This window comes from Bos grunniens, chromosome 7, assembly GCF_055505025.1.
Source record: "Bos grunniens cultivar Pamir isolate PY7600 chromosome 7, Bosgru_T2T1.0, whole genome shotgun sequence".
NCBI lineage: Eukaryota > Metazoa > Chordata > Mammalia > Artiodactyla > Bovidae > Bos > Bos grunniens.
In genome coordinates, this window is record NC_141171.1 from 108,793,949 (window position 1) to 108,819,898 (window position 25,950).

A 25,950-nucleotide genomic window follows, 5' to 3' on the forward strand; every position below is an offset into this window, starting at 1 on the left:
TGCTAAGTGAAATAAGTCAGACAGAGAAAGACAATTACTGTATGGCATCATTCATATGTGGAATATAAAAATACAACATACTAGTGAGTAAAACAGAAGAGAGGATACAGAGAACAAACTAATGGTGCGGGAGGGGGGCGTGGGAGGTGCAAGCTACCGGGTGTAAGACGAGCTCGAGGGTGCATGCACAGCACTACACGCGGAGAATACACGCAGTATTTTGAAGTAACTGTAAATGGAAAGCAACCTTTAAAAATAGCATTCATTTTTAACAAGAAAAATAAACAAAGGCAGAGGTCAGAACTCGAAGGAACCTATGGTCCATACTACTGTGATCAGCATCAAATGTGATGGCACTGGGAAACTACTGATGGATTTTAGGCAATACTATGAGATTGAAATTTTAAAAATTTCACAAACAGGGGATATTGGAAAAGTCATGATAGTAAGAGAAGGCAGGAGACCTGGTAAGAGATGGGTGGGAAGACAGCAGGAGTGCATGATAGAAAAGGATGGGGAAGAGGCTTCTCGGGTGGCTTCCTGTTGGGAGTGAGCCTCTCTACCAGCCCTACCAGTGATCCCCATCACTGTATCTTCTTCTCTATTATCTCGACATTTTACTTAACTCTTCTTTTTCCTGTGTCTTCAATCTATCTCCACTTCACCCCTATGGCCTTCAGTTGCCCCAATATATCAAAGACTTGCTTCTGCTCACCCCTAGTTTTTCACATGAGTATTTTCCCCTGAGTTATAGTGGCTTAATTCCCTCTTCGGACTGGGGAAATCCTATCCTTCTAACAGTGGCTGAGCTGCTCCTAAGTAACACTGCAATAGCTAACAGAGCCATAAGGGCCACAACCGAAGCTTCTAGGTTGGCTTACCACACTTTGAGAGATGCAGCCATTAACGTGACCACAGGCTAAACTGGATTCAGACAATTTATTACTTGCACAGCAAAAACAATATCAACATAGCACTATCTCTGCACATCTCTATCCCACTGAAGGACACTGGACTGGAGGGACCCAGTGATGGAGACAGGAGCAATGGTTGATCTGCTACTGAGAAGCCATCTCAACCATAGCCGGGCGGTTTCTAGACCTACACAGCTTAGAGCTGTATTTGCAGGAAGGTGCAATTAAATGGAATCAAAGTAATCAACTTAAATGAGGGAGATGGATGAGAACTGGTTTGATGGCAGCTCCTCATAAGAAGCTTAACTGCCCTGGCCGAGAAGGAACTGCAGGGCATTCCACCAAGACTCTGGTCAGACTCGGCTGTCTGGTCTACGTAAAGCTATGTAGCATCAAGTGGTAGCAGAGCTGTCTCTTAGTAACTACAACCCTGACTTTTCATGCATCCAAGAAAGAATTATTTATTATTTTCAGGAATTTAGGCCTCCCATTACCTAATTAACTCTACTGATTAACTGCAGGGGCTTGAACCAAACATTTTCTATTTGTCTTAGACTACTTCAGATAAGAGTGACCAAGACTTTGACTCCTGGCAGGATGAGCAGACCGACTTGAAAGCTAAACGGCAAACAAGACTCCCAGCCAGAGCTAAGCCAGCTAAGCACATCTCAGTACTCCTGAGACAGACCTTGCATGCATGTGCAGTCACTTGTCGGGTCTGACGCTCTGCGACCTTATGGACCGGCTCCTCTGTCCATGAATACTGGAGTGGGTTGCTATGCTCTCCTCCAGGGGATCTTCCTTATCCAGAGATCGAACTTGTGCCTGTGTCTCCTGCATTAGCAGACAGAATCTTTACTCACTGAGTCACCTGGGAAGCCCCAGAAAGACCTTTGCTAGTTGCTAAGTCACTTCAGTCGTGTCCGACTCTGTGCGACCCCATACACGGCAGCCCACCAGGCTTCCCTGTCCCTGGGATTCTCCAGGCAAGAACACTGGAATGGGTTGCCATTTCCTTCTCCAATGCATGAAAGTGAAAAGTGAAAGTGAAGTCGCTCAGTCGTGTCCGACCCTCAGCGACCCCATGGACTGCAGCCTTCCAGGCTCCTCCATCCATGGGATTTTCCAGGCAGGAGTACTGGAGTGGGGTGCCATTGCCTTCTCCGCAGACAGACCTTAGAGAGCCACTATAATGCAGGAGATACATCGCTCCACCTGCCCTGACTTATTCCTCTCAACGCAGCAACGGTGCTGGCATTTGAATGTACTTCACTTTGATCTGTCAGGAGTGATGTGATTGTCTATAACCAGTTGTGTTAGATAGTTTATACTGGTTTTTGTCAGGCAAGTATAAGTCTGATGTCCACACTGAGAAGTAGTGTCCTGCATGCATGCGTGCTAAGTCACTTCAGTCACACCCGACTCTTTGTGACTCTACGGACTGTAGCCTGCCATGCTCCTCTGTCCTTGGGATACTCCAGTCAAGAATACTGGAGTGGGTATGCCTGCCTTACTAGGGGCATAAAATGTATTAGGAGTGTTTTCTAGTCATTTATCAGGGTGAGTCAATTTGGTGTCCCTTGTGATGGACAAATCCCTTGGTTAAACCTAAATAATTCCTGCAGAGCAGGGTGCAGTGCTTCTGAGGAGAACAATCTGCCTATCACAGCCAACCAGCCTAGTCTTTACAGCAAGAACTGCTCCAGGTAAACTAGATTCTGCTAATAGGTTTGTAGTCCAGCAACAATGTTTTGTTGACATGGGGGTCAAGGTTTGATTTTTCAGTGTCCAAATCTGAACATCTGTTCAGTATTTGGCAGTAGGGTCAGGAGACAGTGATAGATACAACAGTCAAATTCAGAGCAGTAGCTACAGTCTGGGGAAAGTATAGAAGAGAATTTTCTCTTAGCTAGTAAACAGAGAGCACATGGGACTGAATAATCTCAGGCTGGGCAACCGTATTAATGTTCAGAAAACTAATCTTGTCCTGTCATCGTTGGTGGAAGTCATCCATCCAAAAGGTCAACAGTCTTGAGTGTGAGCTCTGAGGACCAAGGAGCTGTGTCCTAAGGTCTTCGGGTCTAGGATCTAAGTTAAGAATGGGTATTCAACTACCAAAGCATCCTGAGACACCAGGCCAGGTAGTCTACAGGTAAGAGCTGAGGGGTCAGTGAGTCTCCCCCCAGTTCTCAGCTTCCTGGGGCTTCAGGCTCCCCTCCTCTGCCGGCTGTGCTGTTGCCTTCCTTCCACAGCCACACGAGGGGCACAATCCAAGTCTGCAGCACCCACTTCCCTGTTTCTTCCAATCCTATAATTTCTAACCAACATCATCTGCTTGAATTTCTCTCTCACTGTCTTTTCCCTAGTATAGCTTGTACCATCCTAGAAGCTATCCCGCCCCTGAGGTGTGGGTCTTGCCAGGAACATTTTGGAGTTGCCATCTCTTGTTCTTAATTATCCGATGCCCTCTAGTTCAGATAGATCTTATGAAGGTGTGCTTCATACTTGCTGCTTCCTGCTTATTATCTCCAGTCAGCCTACTGTTGTCATTATGAACAACCAAAATGAACCTGTGTGATATTCCGTGGAATGTCAAGATGATCAACGTTTCTGTAGGCTATAGTAAGGAGGATGGTGAGGTATACTTGTAATAGGAAGAAGCAATCTGGCTCCATAGTTCATCTGTTTCTTTTACTTTAACCTTTGTATTCTATTGCTTTTGCTACGACAATGATGCCCATAGCCTGAAATAAACAAGACAGTCCATTCTCAAGATTCTCATCTTTAACAGTATAACACTTTTCCATTCACATAGAAAAAAAGCTGCAGAACAGAGAATAACATTTTCTTCTTGGGTGTTTATAAGAATATTGTGATAGAATCTACATGGACAGCTGTAAGAACAAAGGATTCTAACACCAAGAAGTCTGCTATAACCAACCGCACCTCCCCTTTTAGTATGAAAGAAGCCTGAATTCTAGAGAAAGATGGTTCTTTGGGACACTAATCCACCATCTTCTAAATCTACTGGCTTTCTGAATAAGGTTACTATTCCTTGTTCTAATCATTTGTCTCTTGATTCATTGGCCTGTTGAGCAGTGAGCAGTTCTAGCCTGGACTCAGTAACATGCTGTTGGCCCTGATAGGTACAAGCCAGCTTTTGATGGTTTTTACAAATAAGTATAGAGAAGACAGTATTACTCACATCAGTAGCTATACCAAGTGCCAGGTACTGTGCTGATTTGCTCCAGTAAAAATACTGCACCTGAGGATAGCAGCCACAATTAGAATTACCTCCTGGCTAAGTTTATAATAGTCCATGGTCAATTTTTAAGATCTACTTCTGCACTGGCCAAACTGGTGAGTTAAATGAGAATAAGATAGATATCAGCACCTGTGCTTTTTTTCAAGTCTTTTATGGTGACACTGAACAGGGAAGAACAAAGCTGACTCTATACTGGGTCTACTTCTTTTGCTTTAACCTTTGTATTCTATTACTTTCGATGTAGGTTAATTACTTAAGGGCTGTTGCCTATAGTTTAAAGTATACATAATGGCCCATCTCAGGGAGCCCAGCCTCCCTTGACTGATATTAAGCTAAAATACCGTTTTTAGCTCACAAGAAACATCCTGACCAGGCTCACCCATAAAGATCTGCAGGAAAGAAGAAATTAAAATATTTCCTCCAGAGTCTGGCCAGAACTCAGAAATATTTGCAAAAACGCATCCTCCATTTTTACTCTATCTCCTCATCTCCTCCTCTTGCTCTGTCAAAAAGACCAATATCCAAATCTAGGCAAGATAGTTCACTGGGACACTAATCCACCATTCTCTAGGTCTGTTGGCTTTCTGATAAAGCCACTAATTCCTTGTCCCAACACAGTCTTTTGATTTATTGGCTTGTTGTGAAGCAAGCAGCACGAGCTTGGGCTTGGTTAATAATACTAATTGCTTTAGTGTCTTGGAAGAGAGTGAAATTTCCAGGAGCATCCTCTTAGCTCTTCCTACTCTAATGGCCCTCATCCCAGGGATAAGAAAGCCAAAATGGGGATATAATCTGTTCTAGACCTCAGAAAATAATTACGCAGTTGGTTGGTGTGTGGATGAAGTGACCTAATGACCAACTGTGAGCTGGACATGAGCTAAGGCTTCATCTATCAACTGACCAAGATAAATTCCAGCTTTAGTTGAAGTGTCACAGTGGTGTTGTGTGTCCCTAGGAATTAGCATCAATTCAGATCCAAGATCCAGAAAACTTCAGAAGATCTATTTCCTTTTTTCCATACCACTCTAGTATATGGCCACACATTTTGGGGGGACAAGGTTGAGGGATCATTTACAACATGTACTGTGGCAATGAAACTGAAGTCCCGTCTGACTCTTTCCGACCCCTTGGACTATAGCCCACCAGGCTCCTCCATCCATGTGATTTTCCAGGCAAGAATACTGGAGTGCATTGCCATTTCCTTCTCCAGGAGATTTTCCCGACCCAGGGATTGAACCCGGGTCTCCCGCATTGTAGGCAGACCCTTTACCATCTGAGCCACCGTGGCAATGGTGCAAGGTAATTCCTAAAGAGTACACAGACTCTCCTTCAATCAAGGGGTTCTGGGTCTGTGACTTGATACAGGTCTAAAAACTGAGAGAATCCACTGTGGTGACTCAGGTTGGATTTTGGCTACCTCATTTAGAGCTTTTCTTGTTAATAAATATCAAGTAGTATTCACTTAGGGGGTTTCCCTGAGGTCTCAGGTGCTAAAGAATCCAAATGTGCAATGCAGAAGGTTCAGTCCCTGGATTGGGAAGGTCTCCTGGAGGAGGGTATGGCAACCCACTCCAGCATTCTTGCCTGGAAAATCCCATGGACAGAGGAGCCTGGTGGGCTACAACCTATGGGGTTGCAAAGAGTCGGACACGACTGAAGCGACTGAGCACACGTAGTATTTTATTAGGTTGCCTTTCTTTTTCCAAGGGCCTCTCTGGGGACAAAGGCATTCTGATTGCCTGAACACACCTGCTGCCCTTTCATAATGCAGATGTAGTCCCATCATCGGTGGTAGTCTGTGCTAATTTGGGGTTTGTTATCCCCATCATTATCAATGAGTCCACCTTAATAGTGGCATCACTGACAGTCATACGTGGCTACAGAGGGAAACATCCACAGACATTTTCAGAGATGCATGTCTTCCTTTCACGAATGTATGTCTCAATTTTTCAGTGAGGGGAGTGTCTTCTGGGCCTTTGGGGGATGGGTATCCAGATTAAATGCCCTAAGTCCAAGGTAACATTTCCCTCAACTTTGGATTCCCTGCTGCACATTATGCCAGGGAAGCTTGGCGTTTCAACCTCACAAATTTCAGGCAACCAGTGAGTCTAAGTTTCCATCAATCAACCGAGTAAAGTACTACAACATCTCTAACCACATGAGTTAACACATATAGTAAAAAGCATATTAATAAACTTGGCTCAGCACACTATTACATTCCATCATTCATGGTCTAACACCTCAGAATCCATACAAACACACGTTCTCCAGGTTTCTGCCTATATATTAGAAAAGTCTTGTCATTCCTTTCCGTGTCAGTTACTTCTTCCTCCATCACAGTGTGCACCTACATCCCCAGGAACTTGCTGTAAATTGATTTTAGTTGTGACAACACTGGTAGGAGAAGGTGATTACCATGGTTTTTGAGGAGAATGTGAATTTCCTCTTAAGGCACCTGCCCCAGGTGAATTTTCAAGCAGAGGAAGCCTACCTCTTCAGAAACTGGAGGGCAACCTACTTCCACTAGTGAGAGGGGCTCAGACTGACACGTGGGTGCAAGATTGCCCGTTTTCTCTGGGTCTTACGCACTCCAAGTTTGGGATCCTGTTATTCAATAGCACTCTAACTTTTACATGAGAAACTTAGCATATCCGTGAATTTGACAGAAGTTGTAATGCAGTAACATGAAAACGAAAATGTGTTTGATTTTCAGCAATATCATTTTGTCACTACAATCAATGAGCTTCCTTTAGAATTGTACGAAATCTCTCTGGTTCCCTTACTGTAATTTGGAACTGTGCTTATTATTTCTCTTTTTAAGCATTCAAAGGAACTTAAAAGAATACATCTCACACCACAATCCTTACAGTTACCTCACAGCCGTAACAGTCCAGTGTAACTGCCACTTGGGGCCCCAAGGCACTTGGTAGTCCGTCACATTCAGCCACAGGTGGCTGGTTAATTGAGATGCCCCCAGCACCACAAAGTCCTAGCCTCTTAATTCTGTCAAGGAACTCAGCACCCAGCTCAAGCCCAAGTGTCCAACCAAACTGAACTATCCCTTGGGACTATCTCTTAATAAAAAGAATTATGAACTACCACAGGGTTTTGGACTAATGAGAGACTCACTACTAAGATGAGTGAAAATACAGAAATAGCCACTATAGGGAGTCAGTCTTATAAATAATCGTGGGGTTAGGAGACAGAGTTGTTAAAGACAGCTCTCCCTGTCCTTCCCAGGGCTAAGACCCAGACCTGACTGCAGAGGGCACGGCCTGGCCCACTGAGTGGCAAAGACAGCACTTGCGGTGGCATTCCTCGTGAAAAATCCGCCGTCTGGAGCTTGCTATGAATCTTGCCTCCAGGGTGCTCATTAAGTTATTAAGGACGTCAAGTCTGTTTTTAGCCCCTCTACTACGAAAATGGTTGGAAGGCATCACTGACTAGATAGACATGAGTTTGAGTAAACTCGGGGAGTTGGTGATGGAGAGGGAGGCCTGGCGAGTCCATGGGGTCGCAAAGAGTCGGACACGAGTGAGTGACTGAACTGACTGAACTACAAAAACAGAATTGGAGAAGTGCGCGCAAACTGTTGGTCCCTGAGCAACACAGGAGCGCGGCACGGGGAGAGCCGGGTATGCTGCCAGAGCCTGCCCGCCGATATACCAAAACCTGGCAGAAAACGCAGTTCTTCCCCGCCTCTGCTGGCAGAGGAACGCTCACTTCACAAGGCCCAGATCTATTTCCCCAGTGCAGCCAAAAAGGGTGAGCTGGGCTGAGACGCAATGGAGACACCGCCGGCACAGGCCGGTTTCCCTCAGGTTTTGTGGCCTGGTGTCTACACCTGCCGGGGGGCTCCTGCCCTCAGGTTTGACCAGAAGTCAGGTAGGCAACGGAGGCAAGGGAGAGTCTGAGCACAACGCGCAGCCCCCTTCTCCTCAACGAGTTTCTGCCCACGGCCCCTCAAGCCTGGGCCTCGAGGCCAGGAGACCCGGGCGACGAAAGGGAGGTGGGGAGACAGAGCGGCGGAGCCGGAGCCTCGGCGTCTGTCCTCCCGCGCGGCCGCCCTCCCGCCGCGGCGCTCCCGAGGCCTGAGCGGGGCGGGCCCGGCGGGCGGCGCGCGCTGATTGGCCGCCGGGGCGCCCGCCCCCCCGCCCGCGCGTCGGGGGGCGGGGCCTGACGCCGCCTTGGCGCCGGGGCCGCGGGCGCCCACTGACCGCGCGGCGCTGCTCCGCCGCTGTCTCTGCGGGCTCGCGGCGGCCGGCGCGCGGGCGCCGAGGGGCGCTGCAGAGCCGGCGTTGCCTTTCGCGGCGACCGCCGCCATCGCCGCGCGTGCGGGGCGGGCGGGGACTCGCGGCTGCGGCTGGAGCGGGCTTCTCCAGGGGAGGCTCCCCTCCTGGCCCCGTCGCCCTCCCCCGCGCGCCGCCGCCGCCCGCCCCCGGCGCCCCCCCGGCGCTGTCCTGTCCCCGAGAGCCCGAAGGCCGGGGCGGCGGGGGCGGGAGGCCGGCCGGCGGGCGCGCACTCTGAGGAAAGTCCTGTCAGAGCCGGGCGCGCCCCGGCCCGGCGGCGGCGGCGGCGGCGGCGGCGGCGGCGGCGGCGGCGGCAGCGGCAGGAAGGGGCTCCGCCGGCGGGCGGGGGCGGCGCCTCGGGGCGGGCCCGGCCGTCCCGGCGCTAAGTTGTGGGGCCCGGCCCCTCCCTCCTGATTTCCTTCCGCGCGGCTCCGCGGACCTGTTCCCTCTGCGCGGAGCTGCAGTGCCCGCACTCCTGGGCGGAGAGAACGCGCCGGCCCGGCTCGAGAAAACTTTTCCTGCCGACCCGGTGCTCGCGACGGCGGTAGCAAGTCCGCGCGGCGACCCTGCCTGCGCCTGCCCCGCGCGCCCCGCCGGCGGCCGGCGCGGAGATCCGCGGCCAGGGCGAGCGGGCCCCTTCCGGGCGTGAGGCGTCCCGCCCCGGGGAGGGCGGCGGGCCGGGCCGAGGGCCGAGGGCGCGTGGGGGCGCCGGAGACGAGGTGAGGAGCGCCGCCCGGACCCGCGCCCGCGGCGGAGAGGAGCGCGCGCAGGGCGAAAGCCCAGGAGCCGGGAGCCTCCGGCCGCCGCTTCCCGGAGTCCGCGCTCCGCCGGCTCCGAGCGGGGACCGTGCTCGGGCGCCGGGTCTATCGAGGAAACATGAAGTTGAGCCGGCAGTTCACCGTTTTCGGCAGCGCTATCTTCTGCGTGGTGATCTTCTCGCTCTACCTGATGCTGGACCGGGGTCACTTGGACTACCCCAAGAGCCCGCGCCGCGAGGGCTCCTTCCCGCAGGTGAGCCCCGGGGAGTGGGGCCGCGGGGCTCCGGGAGGGTGCGGGCGGAGCCGGTAGTTACCCGCTGCTCCGCCGAGGCTCCGCGCTCGGGCAGGGCGAGGCCCAACTGGACGGGGGAGGCTCGGATCCTCCTCCCACCCGGGCGCCGCGGCGTTCGGACGGCGATGGCCGCGACCCGGGAAGCCGCGGCTTCCCGGGGCGCGCGGAGTTAGCAAAGTACCCGGCGGCCTGAGGTGGCGGGATCACGCCCCGGGGCCCGGGCCTGCGGGGGCGCTCACCTGCCGGCCGGGTCGCCCGGCGCGTTGTGCGGCTTGCTCGCGCGCAGCGCCCCCTGACAGCTGTTTGGGGAGCCCCTGGCCCGCACAGGGTTAAGCCGCCGCAGACCCCCTGCGCGACCTCGGTCGCGGAAACCGATAGAGCAGACCCCATCTGGGTGTTTTATTTGTTTTCTAACTCCACTGTCTCCGGAGACATAAAAGTTTATTTGGTGTTGCAGACCTCCAGAATGAAAATCTGTAGGGTTGATTTTGGTGTCGTCATTCTTCAGCTGTTACCTCGGGTTTGTTGGGCGCAGTCGGGAGAACCTGGGGAAGCGCGTGTCATTCTCCAGCCGGAAGCTGTGGGGCGCTCCGTCCCGGGCCACGATCACACTGTCAAAGGAACTGGGAAAACGACCCATCTTAAGTCTTTTATTTAAAGTTACTAAAAATAAGCTAACGGAACAATCGGTTCCTATTTGGGAAGATACCGCGCCGCCTGTGCGTTTTGTTTCGTTATTTGCCAATGATCTGTAATATCTAGAAATTTTAGTGAAACTGGGTAATGTGTAGTATCCCCTGCAATGAATGAACCTGAAGAACCCCAAACCCCGACAAGCTGATACATCAGCTACTTAACAGCAGAGAAACGTAGGATGTGAACAAGTTGGCGTTTTTTGTTTTGTTTTCTATCTTTTGTGTGACACTGTAAATAACCAGCGAATATTTTTGCCTTTTGTTCCGGTGATACACTGGGACAAAAGGCTTGAATTTAATGAAATTAGACTAATTTTACCTGAATTATTATGAAAGTGAAAAAAGACCATGTGACACCATTGTGAATGGTGTCATCAATATACTTCACTCAAAATGCTTTGCAGATGAAAGATATTAATAATCTGATTGTAAACAGATGTATCAAAAAATTTTAAAGCTTTTGCTTTTGTTATTGAAAACGCAAATTGTGTGTCTGATGCACAGTGAGGCCAACAATACTAAAACGTTGGGGTCTGGAACAGAGGCAGGTTTATTGAGAGTCATACAAGGAAATGGGTGGCTCATGTCTTAAGAGCCCCAAATGTACTCAAAGCTTTCGTGAAAGCCCTTTTAAAAGCAAAAGGTGAGAGAGGGGCATGGTTAATTGTTGCAGACTTCTTGGTGTCAAACCCTTTATTCTTGAAGTCAAGTCATGGTAAGGTAAGGACGTTCCTGTAAATCTCTATGTAACGAATATTATTCTCTGTCCTGACAAAAGAAGGGCAAGATCCCAAGGCACAACTTTCCCCACCGAGGTCCGGGTCCTGGCTAAGAGGTGGCGGTCTCAGCTGCGGCTCCCTCAGGGCCAGGGCCCCAGACCCTACCCTGGCCATCGCTGAGGAGCCTGGCCCCGAACCCAGCTGGCCCGCACGCTCCTCAGGCTCCGGCCGGCGGGCCCAGGGGCCCAGGGGCCCAGGCTGTGTCCGTGCAGATGGCTGCTGCCATCAGGTCGCAGAGGCAGGGATGTAGGCAAGGGTCACCGCCGCCTCCAGGCTTGGGCCAAGGGGTGCTGTGCTGGGCTTAGTCGCTCAGTCATGTCCAACACTCTGTGACCCACTGGACTATAGCCTGCCAGGCTCCTGTGTCCGTGGGGATTCCCCAGGCAGGAACACTGGTTGCCAGGCCCTCCTCCAGGGGATCTTCCCGACTCAGGGATCAAACCCAGGGCTCCTGCGTTGCAGGCGGATTCTTGACTGCCTGAGCCACCAGGGAAGTCCAAGAATACGAAAGCGGGTAGCCTGTCCCTTCTCCAGGGAACTTCCCCACCCAGGAACCGAACCGGGGTCTCCTGCACTGCAGGCGGGTTCTTTACCAGCCGAGCTGCCCGGGAAGCCCCAGGCCAAGGCTGGCGGTGACTTTGGGGAGGGCTCTGAAGCCCGGCAGGACACGGCTCTCAGCCTGTTCCCTGGGACCCGCAGCTCATCCACTTGCCCAAGGCCAGAGAACAGGCTGGAGGGGTTGGGGGAGAAGGTCAGGATCCGCCTCTTGGCCTTACTCTCTACGTGATGACCTCCACCCTACAACTGTGGGCTGAAACTCCCATTGACCGTTGGTTGCCAGTGGGCGGGGCCCACTGCAGTGCCAACCAATGGCTGAGCAGCACCACTAACGGTCTCTCATTGACCGTTGGTTGCCAGTGGGCGGTGCCAACCAATGGCTGAGCAGGACCTTTTACCTGGTAATAGCGTAGTGATGTGCAACAATGGCTCTGTTCTGAGGGCTGCAGTCGCCTTGCTCTCTACACTTTTAGGTAGTATTATAGAGAAAATGGAGAAGGCAATGGCAACCCACTCCAGTACTCTTGCCTGGAAAATCCTATGGATGGAGGAGCCTGGTGGACTGCAGTCCATGGGGTCGCTAAGAGTCAGACAGGACTGAGCGACTTCACTTTCACTTTTCACTTTCATGCATTGGAGAAGGAAATGGCAACCCACTCCAGTGTTCCTGCTTGGAGAATCCCAGGGATGGCGGAGCCTGGTGGGCTGCCGTCTATGGGGTCCCACAGAGTTGGACACTACTGAAGCGACTTAGCAGCAGCAGCATAGAGAAAATACGGTGGGATGAGCACTATGGGGTATCATTAAATACGGAGTTTAGAGTTTGTCCAGTGCTTGTTGATAAGATTGGATAAAATAGTTAAAAAAAAGTGGGGGGAGGGGTGACACCCTGGTGTTTTAAGCCTTTCTAAAATATGTTGTATAATTTTGGGGCTTAACTTGCTGTGATTTTTGCCCCAATAGTCCCACTTTCAGAATTTTCTCCATTAACAGGAAAAACCATAAAAACTGATCTTACTCAGAATGTTATCTTGAGTAATATCTTTTGGGCTTGACTTGATGATCACTTGGAAATGATTTATGCAAACATCTGAGGTTGGGTTCTCTGGCAACCTTGGCATTTGACTATTTCTAAAGAAGTGAGTGACTCATTTGGTCTCTGGAAAGTCTTAGGTGAAGTTAATTCCAATATTTTAGCATCCAGCCCTAGTTCTCATGAAGGGACTGGAGTCCTGCTTAGAACATAAAGCATTAATGGAAAGTGACAGTAGCTGCTGGAAGAGAAGGCCGTCTGCTTATTTTGTTTTTGGACACGACTAAGCGACTTCACTTTCACTTTAATGCATTGGAGGAGGAAATGGCAACCCTTTCCAGTATTCTTGCCTGGAGAATCCCAGGGACAGCGGAGCCTGGTGGGCTACTGTCTATGGGGTTGCACAGAGTCTCACACGACTGAAGCGACTTAGCAGCAGCAGCAGCAGCAAGGGGAGAGGGTTTGAAAAGTGGAACTTTTTATACTTAAGTTTGTCTTTTCTGAGATTTTCATACTGGATTTTCAGTGCAAAAGACACCTTTGATTTAGTTTTAAAGAGCCACTGAATCCCCAGGCAGGTGGACTGGATAAACATTCTTATAGCCTTGTATGTCTGATACTAGCCGATGTGTTTTAGTCTTACTTGATAAACTGCATTCACACAGTCACCACCAAGTAGGTGAGGAAGCTCAGGCATGAAGAGAGTAACTTGCCCAAAGTCACACAGCTAAAAGCTGAGATTTCAACAGGCAGCCTTTGGAGTCTAAGCTCTCAGCCACTATGCTGTACTGCCCCTAGTGATCCTTTGCCTACTGTTTAGGCTCCAGCTTCCTTGTAGAAAAAAAGAGCATGTTGCTCTTTGGCTTCTTAGTGTATGAATTTTTTTAAAGGAATTTTTAATATGAAGCCCTAATGAATGTGCTGCTGCTGATTTTTTTTTCTTTGATGCTTTTAAAAAATTTGTCAATTTTGAAATAATTATGGGGTCACATGCAAGTATAAGTAATAATACAAAGAGATAACATGTATCCTTTAACAGTTTCCCCCAGTGGTAACATCTTCCAAAACTGTAGGGTAACACCCTGGATATTGGTATCTTGATATAATGAAGATACAGGATATTCCCGTTGCCACAAGTGCCCCTTACATTGCCCTTCTATAGCCATGACCACTTCCTTCCTATCCCTTCCCCTTCTAGCCCCTGGCAACTACTCATGTGTTCCTCAATTTCTATAATTTTGTCATTTCGGGAATGACAAGTGAAACCGCGTAGTGCGCAGCCTTTGGGGATCGGCTTTTTGCATTCGGTGTAACCCTCTGGAGAGACTTGGTACACGCCTGTCCTTATGGTCCCGTTGCTGCTGTTGTCTTCTCGTTTTTATTTTGCTCCTTGTTATTAGTGCCCACAGGCAGAGCGTAGCTTGTGCGACCGTCCACCCAGTTCAAAGACATCTGGATTGTTTCCAGTTTGGGGTAGCTTATTTTGAATAAAGCTGCTATGGACATTACAAACATTCACATACAGTTTTTGTGTGAACACATGTCCTGATTTCTCTGTGAAAAATGCCCAGAAATATAATCGCTGGGGCATATGGTACAGGCATAGAGTTTCCCACGTAGTTCAGTGGTTAAGAATCCGCCTGCCAATGCAGGAGCTGCAGGAGATGCAGGTTCAATCCCTGGGTCAGGAAGATCCCCTGGAGGAGGAAATGGCAACCCACTCCAGTATTCTTGCCTGAAGAATCCCCACGGAAAGAGGAGCCCGGCGGGCTACAGTCCACGGGGTCGCAAAGAGTTGGACTCGACTGAGCATGCACACACACGTACTACACACATACGCACACACACATACTACACACGTACGCACACACACACACTACACACATACGCACACACACACTACACACATAAACACATACACACATATGCGCACACACACTACACACACACACATACTACACACATGCACACACATACTACACACACACACACACACACACACTACAGACATACACACACACACACACACATTGTACAGGCATTCCTCAGAGATGTTGTGGGCTCAGTTCTAGACCACTGAATGTGCTCCTTTTTATGAAACATTTAATGCTTGAGATTTGTACCTCTCCTACAATATCTTCCAACTCACTTGAGAGCTAAATGTTATAGTGGAAACCATTATGCAGCATAGCATCCCAGCATTTGAGTTGATGTTTATTTTTTTCACTCCTTCTAACACCTAAGTAAACCTTAATCTGATGAGAACACCAAACAGTGAAACTAGGTGGCACTAAATTATATTTCTTTGATGAGTTTGGGTATTGAATTCTTTAAGGTGGTCAGTCGGTCCCTGTAAACCACTTTTGGTGTCTAGTGGAATGGTTTTTCTAGAAAGGGATTGATTTGCTCTGAATTGTCCATTTTAGTTTCTTCCAGTTAACATGGAGCCCTAGGTGGTCCATCATGTAAGCAAGATATGTTTTAAAACTGTCTTCAGTTGAGAGCAGTCTATTTGCTTTCGTTCTTTTCCCTCCTCCCACAAGTCTGTGTTTGCCACCGCCTGGCCAGACTCTGGTGGAAGTAAGCCCAACTCTGGGTGCTCCACTTTCTCCACCCTGCATATAGTCCTTAAAAGGCTTTCCTCTCTGTTTCTTGGAGGAATTGCTTTGAAGCCTTGAGGCAACAGTGGCTTTTGTGTGTCTATTTCAGGGTTAATAAATCTCAGCTAGAAAAATTAATAAAAATTCCACTCTGAATGAGAGGTTGACCAGGGTCTAATGGCCTGAATATGCTTTGAGGTAATGTAAGAATTCAAGCAAATGGAAAGGAGAAACATTGTTAAGGTGTTCCCGAAATTCTTTATTACTTTTCACAAGCAGATTTCACCAGTTGCTTACTATCTACATTGTGCTTAAGCAGATGGCGTATTAATGTCTTATATTTGGGTCTGGAGAATTAATGACTCAGGTTGTGTATAACAAAGTATCGATCTTTAGTATAGCATATGATATAGGGGTTAATTTTACCTCTTGAAAGATCAGAGATTGAGATTGATGGCAAATGTAAAATTGAAGTTCAGATTTTATCTTTGTGCCCAGATAACATTTATCAAGTGACAAAGCGGGAATGTCTTTAAGTATCTGATAGAAAGGCACTGGTAGAGGGAGACTTTTCTGCCCTTTTTGTTTTTTTGACTTTGACTATGAAAGTATAATACACCTATAAAAATATGCTAGAACACTTTACATCTGTACTACTTTCTTAAGAGTTAACATAGTATATGTTTAATAAAAGTTGACCTGAGTTCCCACTTGTTTTTTCTTGTTTTTAAAATCTGTGACTCTTAAGAGTAATAAATAGAAAAATGTGATCTTTTCTGCTTCTCCACACTTGAGTGCGCTCCGTTTATAAATTGTAGCACTTGTTGCTGGGGTTTGTGCAGGTGTGTATCAGAGAGTTTGTTTCATTTCCTGAGGTCTGCTGTTTGAGATCTGTGACTTCTGGGAAGTGATGGAACTATGACCATGGTGGCGTCCAGGGATTTCAGAGAAACGAGTAAAACAACAGGAAAGGCCCGAAAGAGAGGTGGTTCCTGTTCCTCTTCCTCTTCCTGCGTCCAGCATCCTTAACTGTTTCTCTCACCTGCGTGTTTCACTAGGACTCGAGGGTCTTCCTACAGACAGACACTCCGGACTGCACCTGGCATGAAGGCTTAAGTTTATTAATTTTTAAGTTGAATTCAATGCTTTATTTTCAGATCAGCACTGCTATTAGGACTTAACCAAATACTTTTGCTTGGGAGATGTTGCAATCCTATTTATCTAAAGGAGATTTTTTCTGTGACTCATTAATTGGCATTAAGGGATATCTGGGCTATGGATAAAACACATTAAAATTACCACTTTTACTTGTTGTTTTTAAGTCAGCTATTGCTGTTGGTGATAGCTGTTAAAAGTTTGGCTTTTTTTTTTTTTTAACAGACTGGACTAAGTGTTTAGATTTCCTAAAAGGAGTAGTTCAGTAGCTGCTGCTGATTCCCTGCTTTGCTCTTAGTTTTCCCTTGTTGTTCACTCATTTCCATGGCGGTCTTTAAGAAAACAGGAGGCTATTCAACAACTAGGATTCAATCTCCAGCTGCTGGATTGGACCTTCTGTCCTGGTAGCATCATCTCTTACAGTAAATGGAGAACTCAGAAGAGGAGGAGGAACTCAAGAGCAAATTTTGCTTCTGTTCGTAGTTGTGATTAGTAAGTTGATCAGGAGAGGAGGTAGACCATTTTAGCTAAAACAGGTTTCTGTTTCAGTAATAGGTGTTAGTAGCAAAACTGCTATTTTTAAGGTCGAAACCATGTTCAGGTTCAAACAGGTTTGAGGGTCGATTGTACTGAAATGGAATTCAGACCTAGTGCTTGGGTATTGCTAAATGTGCTTTATGATAGGGAAGGATTAAATAATTTGAATTGAGTGAATTCAGTCTCTTGAGGTTACAATGTAGTTTTTCTGTGAGACAGTGTATTTAAGTTTAAGGTAACGTTATTTATACTTTGATGCCAACCGGTGCATAGTTGGTAGCCGGTAAATATTTTATGTTAAATTTGTAAACTTAACTATTTCTAAAGAAGGACTCCCCGGTGCACCCTGGTTTATGTGTGTGCTCCTCCCCTGGCGCCTCGCTGCCTTTGCTGCTGCCATCTGTGACTGCCATCCTCAGGGTGGGGAGCTGTCCTGGGATCCGTACGCACCCTACGATGTGTCGCAGCATCCCTGTCTTTACCACGGGATGCCAGAAACGCCTTTGTCCTACTGGGAGCTACCAAAAATGTCTCCAGACATTGCTAAATGGCCTCCTGAGGAAAAATCAACCCTTTGAAAACCTCTTTGACTTCACTCTTGCCAAAGACATGTTCTTTATGCTGATCGCACTATGTTGGAATTTTGCATTTTAGGAAAAAGTGATTAAAGGCTCAATTCTTTATTTTTTAATTAGAGTTGATCTACAACATTATGCTAGTTTCTGGGGTACTGCAAAGTCTGTGTAGTTACACACGCGTGTGTGTGCTTTTACGTATTCTCTCCCGTTGTGGTTTAGTACAGGATAGCGAATGCAGCCCCCCGGGCTGTTTGTCCATCTCTCTGTGTGGTTTGTGTCTGCTAGTCCCAGTCCAACCCTGCCCCCTGCGCCTTGGAAGCCACGAGTCTCCCTATGTCTGTGAGTCCATTTCCGGCTCATGGTGAGTTTATGCGTGTCATGCTTCAGATTGCACGCGTGCGCGATGTCATACAGTGTTTGCTTTCTGTTTCTGACTCGCTCTGTTTAGTATGATCATCTCTAGGTCTGTCCATGTAGCTTCAAATGGCATTATTTCATTCTGGTTTTTTATTTCTGAGTACTACTCCATTGTGTGTGTGTGTGTGTGTCTGTGTGTGTCTGTGTGTGTGTGTGTGTCTGTGTGTGTCTGTGTGTGTGCGCGCGCGCGCCACATCTTCTTTATCTGTTCATCTGTAGAGGGACATTTAGATTTCCCCTCTGTCTTACCTATTGTAAATAGTGCTGCTGTGAACATAGGGGGCTACCCTGGTGGCTCAGTGGTAAAGAATCTGCCTGCAATGCAGGAGACCCAGGTTTGATTCCTGGGTCAGGAAGATCCCCTGGAGAAGGGAATGGCAACCCACTCCAGTATTCCTGTTTGAGAATTCCATGCACAGAGGAGTCTGGTGGGCTACCGTCCGTGGGGTTGCAAAGAGTTGGACATGACTAAGCAACTAACTTAGTATGAAGATAGGAGTATATGCATCTTTTCGAATTACAGTTTTGTCTGAATATATACCCAGGAGTGGGATTTCAGGATGGCAACTCCATTTTTAGTTGTTTGAGAACCTTCCTCCTGTTCTCCATTCGGGATGCACCAATTTTCATTTCTAACAGCAGTGTAGGAGGGCTCCGTTTTTTTCACACTCTGTCCAGCATTTCTTGTTTGTAGACTTTTAAACGACGGCCATTTTGACCCGTGTGAGTGGTGCCTCTTGTAGTTCTGATTCACATTTCTCTAGTAATTGAGAAGGGGAGCATCTCTTCTCATGTGCTTATTGGCCATCTGTGTGTCTTCTTGGAGGAAGTGTCTATTTAGGTCTTCTGTTCATTTTCTGACTGTGTTTTTTTGCTGTGTGAACTGTCTGTATATTTTGAAAATCAAGCCCTGTCGGTCTCATTGTTTGCACATCATTTCTCCCAGCCTGTAGGTCGTCTTTTTGTCTATGGAACTCTCCGTTGCGCAGAAGCTTGTACGTGTGAGTAGGCCCCTTTGTGTGTTTGTGCCTGCATCTCTTCTGCCGCCTTGGGGCTCAGGGAGCACCGGCGCAGTGCATGTCACAGGGTGTTTTGCCTGTGCTCTCTTCTGGGAGCTTTATGTCGTGTCTTATAGTTAGATCAAAAGGCTTAATGCTAATATTCAGGGATAACTAGCTTTTTTTTTTTTCATGACTGAAATGTGTCCTTTAACTAGATGCGCAAAATTCACTTGCATTTTTAGGATTCCTCATTACAATATGTTACAGAAAATACAAGCGTAGATTATGTTCATATGGAAGTTAAAAACGGAATATTATTATACTGAAACAATGAAAAAAAATTGGGCAAACTTTTTATTCTGAGAAAAGCATTTGATCAAATGATAGTAAATAAGCCATCTTTTCGTTTATGCAAACTTAAAGGTTTAGATTTATTCCCCTTGCCTTTTAGCACAGGAAGATAAGATATATTGATTAGTAATAAGGTAGTATGAAAGGCATATGCAAAAATAATTTGAGAGATCTGAAACTTTCTCAGGCAAGCTGTTTACTCTCTTCAGAGTATTACTTGTTTTATTTCTTCTAATTATGATGACTTTGGTTACTGCATTTTTTAATTCCTTCTTGAGATCAGAAAAAGCTGGGAAGGAAACTAGAAAGTCGCTGATGGAGACTTCCTTCCCGTTCATTTCATTTTGTCCTAACTAGGCTTTTTAAAGAAGGGGGTGGAGATGGGGTGGGACAAGAGTGACGGAAGTTCCGGGCAAGCGCTCTCCTTCCTTTTGCCTGGGGCTCTGGGCTTCAACTCAGGGGAAGTCAGGTAACTCAGCCCAGTGGGGCCTGCCGCCTGTTGTTGTAGGACCACAATGGGAGACTGGAGCTTCCATTTGTAAATGGTTAAATAATTCACGACGTGGTCACGCTTGTTCCTGTGTGAATCCAATCGTCTCTGGCTGTTTTTGTGTTATAAGGGCAGAGAGGAGTAGTTGGGACAAAAACAGCATAGCGCACAAAGCCTAAGTTACTGTCTGGCTCTTTGCAGAAGTTCGCCAACCCCTGCTTTAAACTGTATTTCTCTGTTATTAACATTGGAAGCAAACAGTGTGGTTAGATCTGTTGAAGCAGACGTAGGCTAATTAAAAACAAACAAAATTCTTGTAAGCTGGTTATTAGGTTAGCATTACTCAAACTTAGTTTGTGTTTTGAGAGTATGGTTTAAAACTCCTGTTGTCTGCATGTTTCATAGATTTTTTCAGATGTCCTTCGGGAACTTCTGTGTTATAGCACTGATATGCTTGACATATTTAATTTGTTTCTCTTCTCCCACCTAAAGATTTCTTACTCTGGGACTGCTCTGGGATGGAGGGTTCTGGGGCACGAACTGTACAAAATTGATCCATAGTCTTGAGATGCAAACCGTGACTTTGTTGCATTTTAGATGTGTTGTAATTCACAGGTGGGCTGAGTCCTGAGTCTGATCTGACTGCTTGGATTGCCCAAGTCCAGGTATCTTCTTCCTAAGCCAGAGATCCAGGCCAGAACTCGGCAGTCATCTCTGGGACCCCGAGGACTGGGCAGCTTGGAGGCGAAGAACCGACTTCCAGGACGTCCACAGGGCCCTGTGCTAGTCTGTTTATCCAGGAGTAATTAATTCCCGTTAGTTTCGAACCTTCTTCATGCTTCTCAAAGATTATGTATGATTTTCATCATTCCTTGTGGCACAGGCCATTCTCCCATTTACATCCTCAGAGACTTCGCTGTCACCATTAAAATGCAGTACATTTCACATGAACAAAACGGGTGTAATGCATCTCATTGAGTAATGCAACTTTAAAGTTTTTTCCCTCATTTTAAAATATATTCATTTTTCATATGTAAATAGATTTCCACACTGGCTTCCTATGCATGTCGTCGCCTTCATAAGTCGAGAGAAACGAATTCCTTTTGGAGAGTCAGAGCAGGTCTCAAGTGAGGCCTGATCCTACCAGTGAACCTCACTGTCCTGAATCAGGGGTCTGGAGAGCCAGGGGACCTGCAGTGGTCGTTTTCTTCTAAATACATGTTTTGTCCAGATCTGCCGGTGTTTGGTTTTGTGGTGGGAGGCGGGGAGCTCTTCCTCTCCAGAGTGAAGCTGCGCTTTGGGCTGATGACGTACTTTGCAGCGTTTGCCCTCTGTTCCCTGCCGCAGGTGTGGAGGAACGTGGAACATGGACTCTATTGGTCTTGGCCTTTGTGGCAACATTTTTACCCTTGGAGCATTAGAGGATGGAAGCCTGACAGTATGAATCATTCTCAGAATTCTTTTCTGCATAAAATAATCCTGAATGTGCATTTTTTAAAATCCAGTGAGGTAGTCATTCTCTTAGCAGTCATCAGAATCTCAGAAAAGTCATGAAAACGTCACGGAAGTCTTGGAGTTGGGCAGGCCCTTCCAGGGTTGGTAATTTAGTATTTGATTTTTCAGATAAGGACACAGACGTGTAAACTGGACCTCAGCAGTTTTTTTTCTTTTTTTGATCTGTGTCCCGTTCCTTGTCACAGCATCCTTGGGACATGCTTGCTGTCCCATAATTCGGGGAGCTTCCTGTTGTCCTGTCGCCAGCACCATTTGCTGGCTCGCTGTGTGTTACGTACTGTGCAAATTGTGGCCGACGTACCAAATATGTTCCTTGCTTTGGTAGAGCTTCTTAGTTGTGGAGACACAACTGCCATTTGTGAGACAGCTAGAGACAGTTGAGCGTTTAGTTATTCTTTAAAAGAGTTAATTTTGAGAAGTTGGAAGACTTCCTGGCACATAGCAAATGCTCAGTAAATGCTAGTTGTTACTGATGAACAGCTTAAAATAGTACACGTTAGGTGCCAGGCACTGTTGTAGGTTCCGGGAGCATAGGAACTAAGAGTAAAACAAGAGTCCAAGATCTTAGTTGGTGTTTTTTCAGTATAAGGGCGAGGGCCTTAGAGTTAGAACTAGGTTCATGTAGTGGCCTAGCCCAAACTGACCATGACACAGCACAGGGCTAGGCTTTTCTGATCGGGTAGGACTTTGAGGGGAGAAAGAACATTCCTGTGTGAAGCATGACACCTCCAAAGGCTTGGAGTCCCAGTGGAGCCTGGCTGCGTGAGAAGGGGTGAGGGGATTGGTTTGATTTATGACCTTTGAACTTCTAGAGTCCCTGGGGAAACACAGTAGGTCGTTTGGGATCCGTTGTGAATTGCCCTGTGAGCCAGTGCGGGGAATTATGGGGTGAGCCATTCAGAATTGTTGGATATGTCAGGAGGCTGCTTGAGAGAACCAGTGTTGGAGAATTAATTTCATAGAAAATTTTAGGCCTGGAAGGGAGCTAAGAGAATATTCAGTCTGAATTATTCTGGTAACAGTGTGTAGGAAGACTCAGAAGCAGGAAGGCAGCTGAGAATCTGTTTGAGGTAATACAGACATGAGGCAGTAAATCCCTGTACCAGTATTGAATTGGCTGGAATCAAGAGGCAGAGGGGAAATGTGGAGATGTTTTGTGAAAAGAAGCATCCGGGTTTCCTCACAGATTTGATAAAGGGTAAGGATAGGTGGCTTGAGTTAAAACAAGTTCTCCCACCTTTATCCTTTGGAGCATTTGGAGACTGCTTGCTGTACTGTTTGCAGAAGGGGGTAGTTGGAAGGATAAGCTGGTTTGGGAAGCCAAGTTCAGTTTGGTTTGTGATGAGGTGGTTGTGCCTGGAAATAGCCAAGTGTGCTGGCTTGCCAGAGGGAGAGAAGGGGAGGGAGACGCGAGTGAGGAGCCTCGCACGGGCGGGTGGGGCATGCACTTGGGACTTGGCTTTGTGAATGGAGAGCCAAGCGCCAAGCAGCGCTCCTTACATCCAGAGCCCACGCGCCTTAGGTTGAGAGTACTGTGTAGCAGATGTTAATAAAAGGCAGCAGCTTGTATTCAGATTTTCAGAAACCAGCTTATTGATGAGCATATCTCAGAACAGATAATGCTATCATAAGGAAGGATTTCAAAGAAGCATTTTGGTAGGAAATGAAAAAAGACCCATCTCATCTTTGGCCCTAATTCTGGTCCGGAATTATTTCTTCTAGGTTATAAGAATGAAAGTAGATTATGTGTGCAGGTTTGTGTTGGAGGCTGGAGGAGGGAGAGGGGGAGAGAGAGGAGATTAAAGGGCCTCACAGCTCAAGGTCGGTCTGAGCATCTCGGACATCTGCGAACACCCCCAGTAAAGGAGAGCCTCCCCCATCTGACTGGTGAGTGGCCCTCACACCACTCTCATCCCAAACTGAAGAAGTGTGTTGGTCCTCAGGGCAGTTCTTGAAAATTTTCAGGCCCGAATGACAGCACTCAAGATGCAAGGTACTTCCTGTGACTTTCGGGGGAGAGTAAACTAGTAATTGTTTAAAAAAATGAAGAACCCAAGAAATGTACATCTCTAGCTCTATGGTAGCCGACAGTATGGTATTTAGCAGGTCGCTGTGTTGTGTTTCTGCGTGTGAAATCCGTGCACTTCACTGTCACACTTGTTGTGCCCACGCGAGCATCATGCCCCTTTGCACCCTGGAGAGCAGCTGATTCAGACTCTTTTTTTAAAAAACAATTATTTTATTGGGGTATAGTTGATATACAGTGTTGTGTTAATTTCTGCTGTACAGCAAAGTGATTCAGTTATACACATATCTAATGTTCGCACAGTCCCTTTCATGCTTTTCCATGGCGGCTTGGCGCAGCATGCTGAGTGTAGCTCTCTGTCTACGCAGTAGGACCTTCTTGTTTATGTGTGATAGTTTACACCTGCTCATCCCAAACTCCTCATCCATCCCCCATCGCGCAACCACAAGTCTGTTTGCTATCATACCGATTTTTATAAAGTCTCTAGGAAAGGATCAGTGGCAACCCCCTCCAGTACTCTTGCCTGGAAAATCCCATGGGCGGAGGAGCCTGGTGGGTTGCAGTCCATGGGGTGGCACAGAGTCGGACACGACTGAAGTGACTTAGCAGCAGCAGCAGCAGGAAAGGATTGGTAAAACTTTAGAATATTTGATGCTTGTAAATAAAAGTAAGGAAATTCAGAATTTATTATAATTAAGATGGGGCTTGTCTAAACACCTGACTCTTGTGAGTAAGGAACAGAGGGGCTTATTCAGGAAACGGTTAGTATGAATAAGACTAAAGGTAAGCTGACTACTTACCTACTACAGTCCTGCCTTCAGGAGGTTCCCCTGAACAATTTCTGTGTGAAAAACTGTCTTAGACATGACACTTGCCTTTATTTTAATAGGCTAATGCTGTTCAGGTTGATTTGCTTTTTCCATTATTGGCAGTTACTCTCTTTTTACATTAAAATCATGTTTCTTAAGACTACTTGTGAAAATTATGTCGATAGAACTTTTATTAGGAGAACCTAAAATATAATATATGCCTTTCCTTCATGGAAAATGAGTTTAGGTAGTATAAATAGATCATGCATAATAACCCTGTGTACAAAGACAGGCATATGTCAAAAAATATGAGACAGATTAACAACATAGAGCAGAAGTCTGATGAGATGAATACATGACATATAACCCTGGTTCTCTGGGAATTTTTGCATTCTGAAAGTGCGTCTCATGAACTTTTGTGCAAGTTCTTGAGTGGGATACAATGTTGACATTATTTCAGAGTGCTATATTTCAGAATAGAAATTCCATTAAAATATGAAATGTTTTAGAAGAAAAATCAGTGTGGTTTTTTAAAATGTTGCAAAATATAAAGAAAAGTAATATTCCTTAGAACAGTTTGCAAAGTGTGGAATTAAAGAAAGAATTCTATTAGTCAACACCTAATTTGTTAGTGTCAATCGCAGTTATTAAGTGTATTTGAAAGTAATAAAGTTGCACTGTATGAAAATATTTTATAGCTGAAACATTTTGTGCTGTCTACAAGCCCTCATTCTCATAATCATTTTTAAAAAGATGCCCGTTTTGCAGAACTTAGCTTTGTATGGTGCCTGTGTGCCTCTAGGTTGCCTCAACAGGAGGTGGTTTCCGTGCAGCTGCGTTGGGTTAGTGTGGGTGGGCACGGCTGGGTTCTGATCTCCGTGAGCGCTGGACACCCACAGAGGGGAGGAGAGCCTGCAGGCCGCTGCCGGCAGCTGCAGTGCTGCCCGTGCTTAGGGACGTGGGGAGGACAGGGTCACAAGGACGGGGCCTGCTGTTTTTCTGGGTCTGGGCCGGACCCTTTGCAGGGATTCCAGCAGCTGCAGAGTGGTTGTCTACATGCGGCCATGGCTCTTTCGGGCCCCCTGCAGGAAGAAGGGCTGGTGGACATGGAGGCCCAGCTCGCCCCTTCAGGGCAACTCGTGCTCCACCACAGTTCTTTGGTGACTGTCGCGCCTCGGCAGGTGCGTGATCCATGAGGGACGATTTCCGGGGCCCAGAGTGCCTTGGCCCCTGTGTTTTGACAGGGTAGTATGTAATTAAGTATTCTTTGTGCTCACATCATGAGGGCGTTTATTTCCTTGGATGGACAAGTAGAAGCACAAAGACAGTACCTTGGAAGAGCTTCAGGCACGAAAAGTTCTAGATTTGGGAAGTCATTGAGAGGTCATTAGTAATTGGTTTGGGGCTTGTTGATAGAGTTACATACATAACTGTGGCCACAGCTTTAGTTCACATGCTCTCTGGCCTCAGCAGTGCACATCTTAAGGGGTGAGTGGTCACTTGGGTGACTTGTCATTCAATCAAACCAAAATGCTTCCTGTTAAGAGCCTGAGATCTGATTAAATAGGGTTTTTCTGAATAGTTGAACAGCAGCTAACTGCCCTGGGCTATGGTGGTACTGGTGACACCCCTGCTGGAAGTACGGGCTCTCTTTTACCAAATCACTGTTCCTATATTTAGCTTTAGTGCAGTGGTTCTTAACTGGGAATGTGTGAGAATTGCCTGGTGAGCCTTTTACAAAATGGTAAAAGGCAGATCTATGCACTCTGTCTCTGGGTGATCCCACTTGTCCCCACTGCTTTAAATTCACATTGGTACTGGCCGCTCAAGTTTACACGTTCTCCTGCTGTAGACGTGCCTCTCTGTGTGACACCACCGTTGAGCTGTC

At 47.1% G+C, this 25,950-nt stretch overlaps 1 protein-coding gene across 3 annotated transcripts in view; it reads left to right on the forward strand.

Annotated features, from left to right (window-relative positions):
- Positions 1–9,154: 9,154 nt before the first annotated feature.
- MAN2A1 (mannosidase alpha class 2A member 1) overlaps positions 9,155–25,950 on the forward strand; it is a 213,765-nt gene continuing 196,969 nt past the window's right edge. For all 3 annotated transcript variants that reach the window (XM_086413372.1, XM_086413373.1, XM_086413375.1), the window contains exon 1: positions 9,155–9,479. In XM_086413372.1, coding sequence (XP_086269498.1) covers positions 9,345–9,479 — 135 coding nt within the window. In that variant the 5' untranslated portion in view covers positions 9,155–9,344. The remainder of the gene's footprint in view (positions 9,480–25,950) is intronic.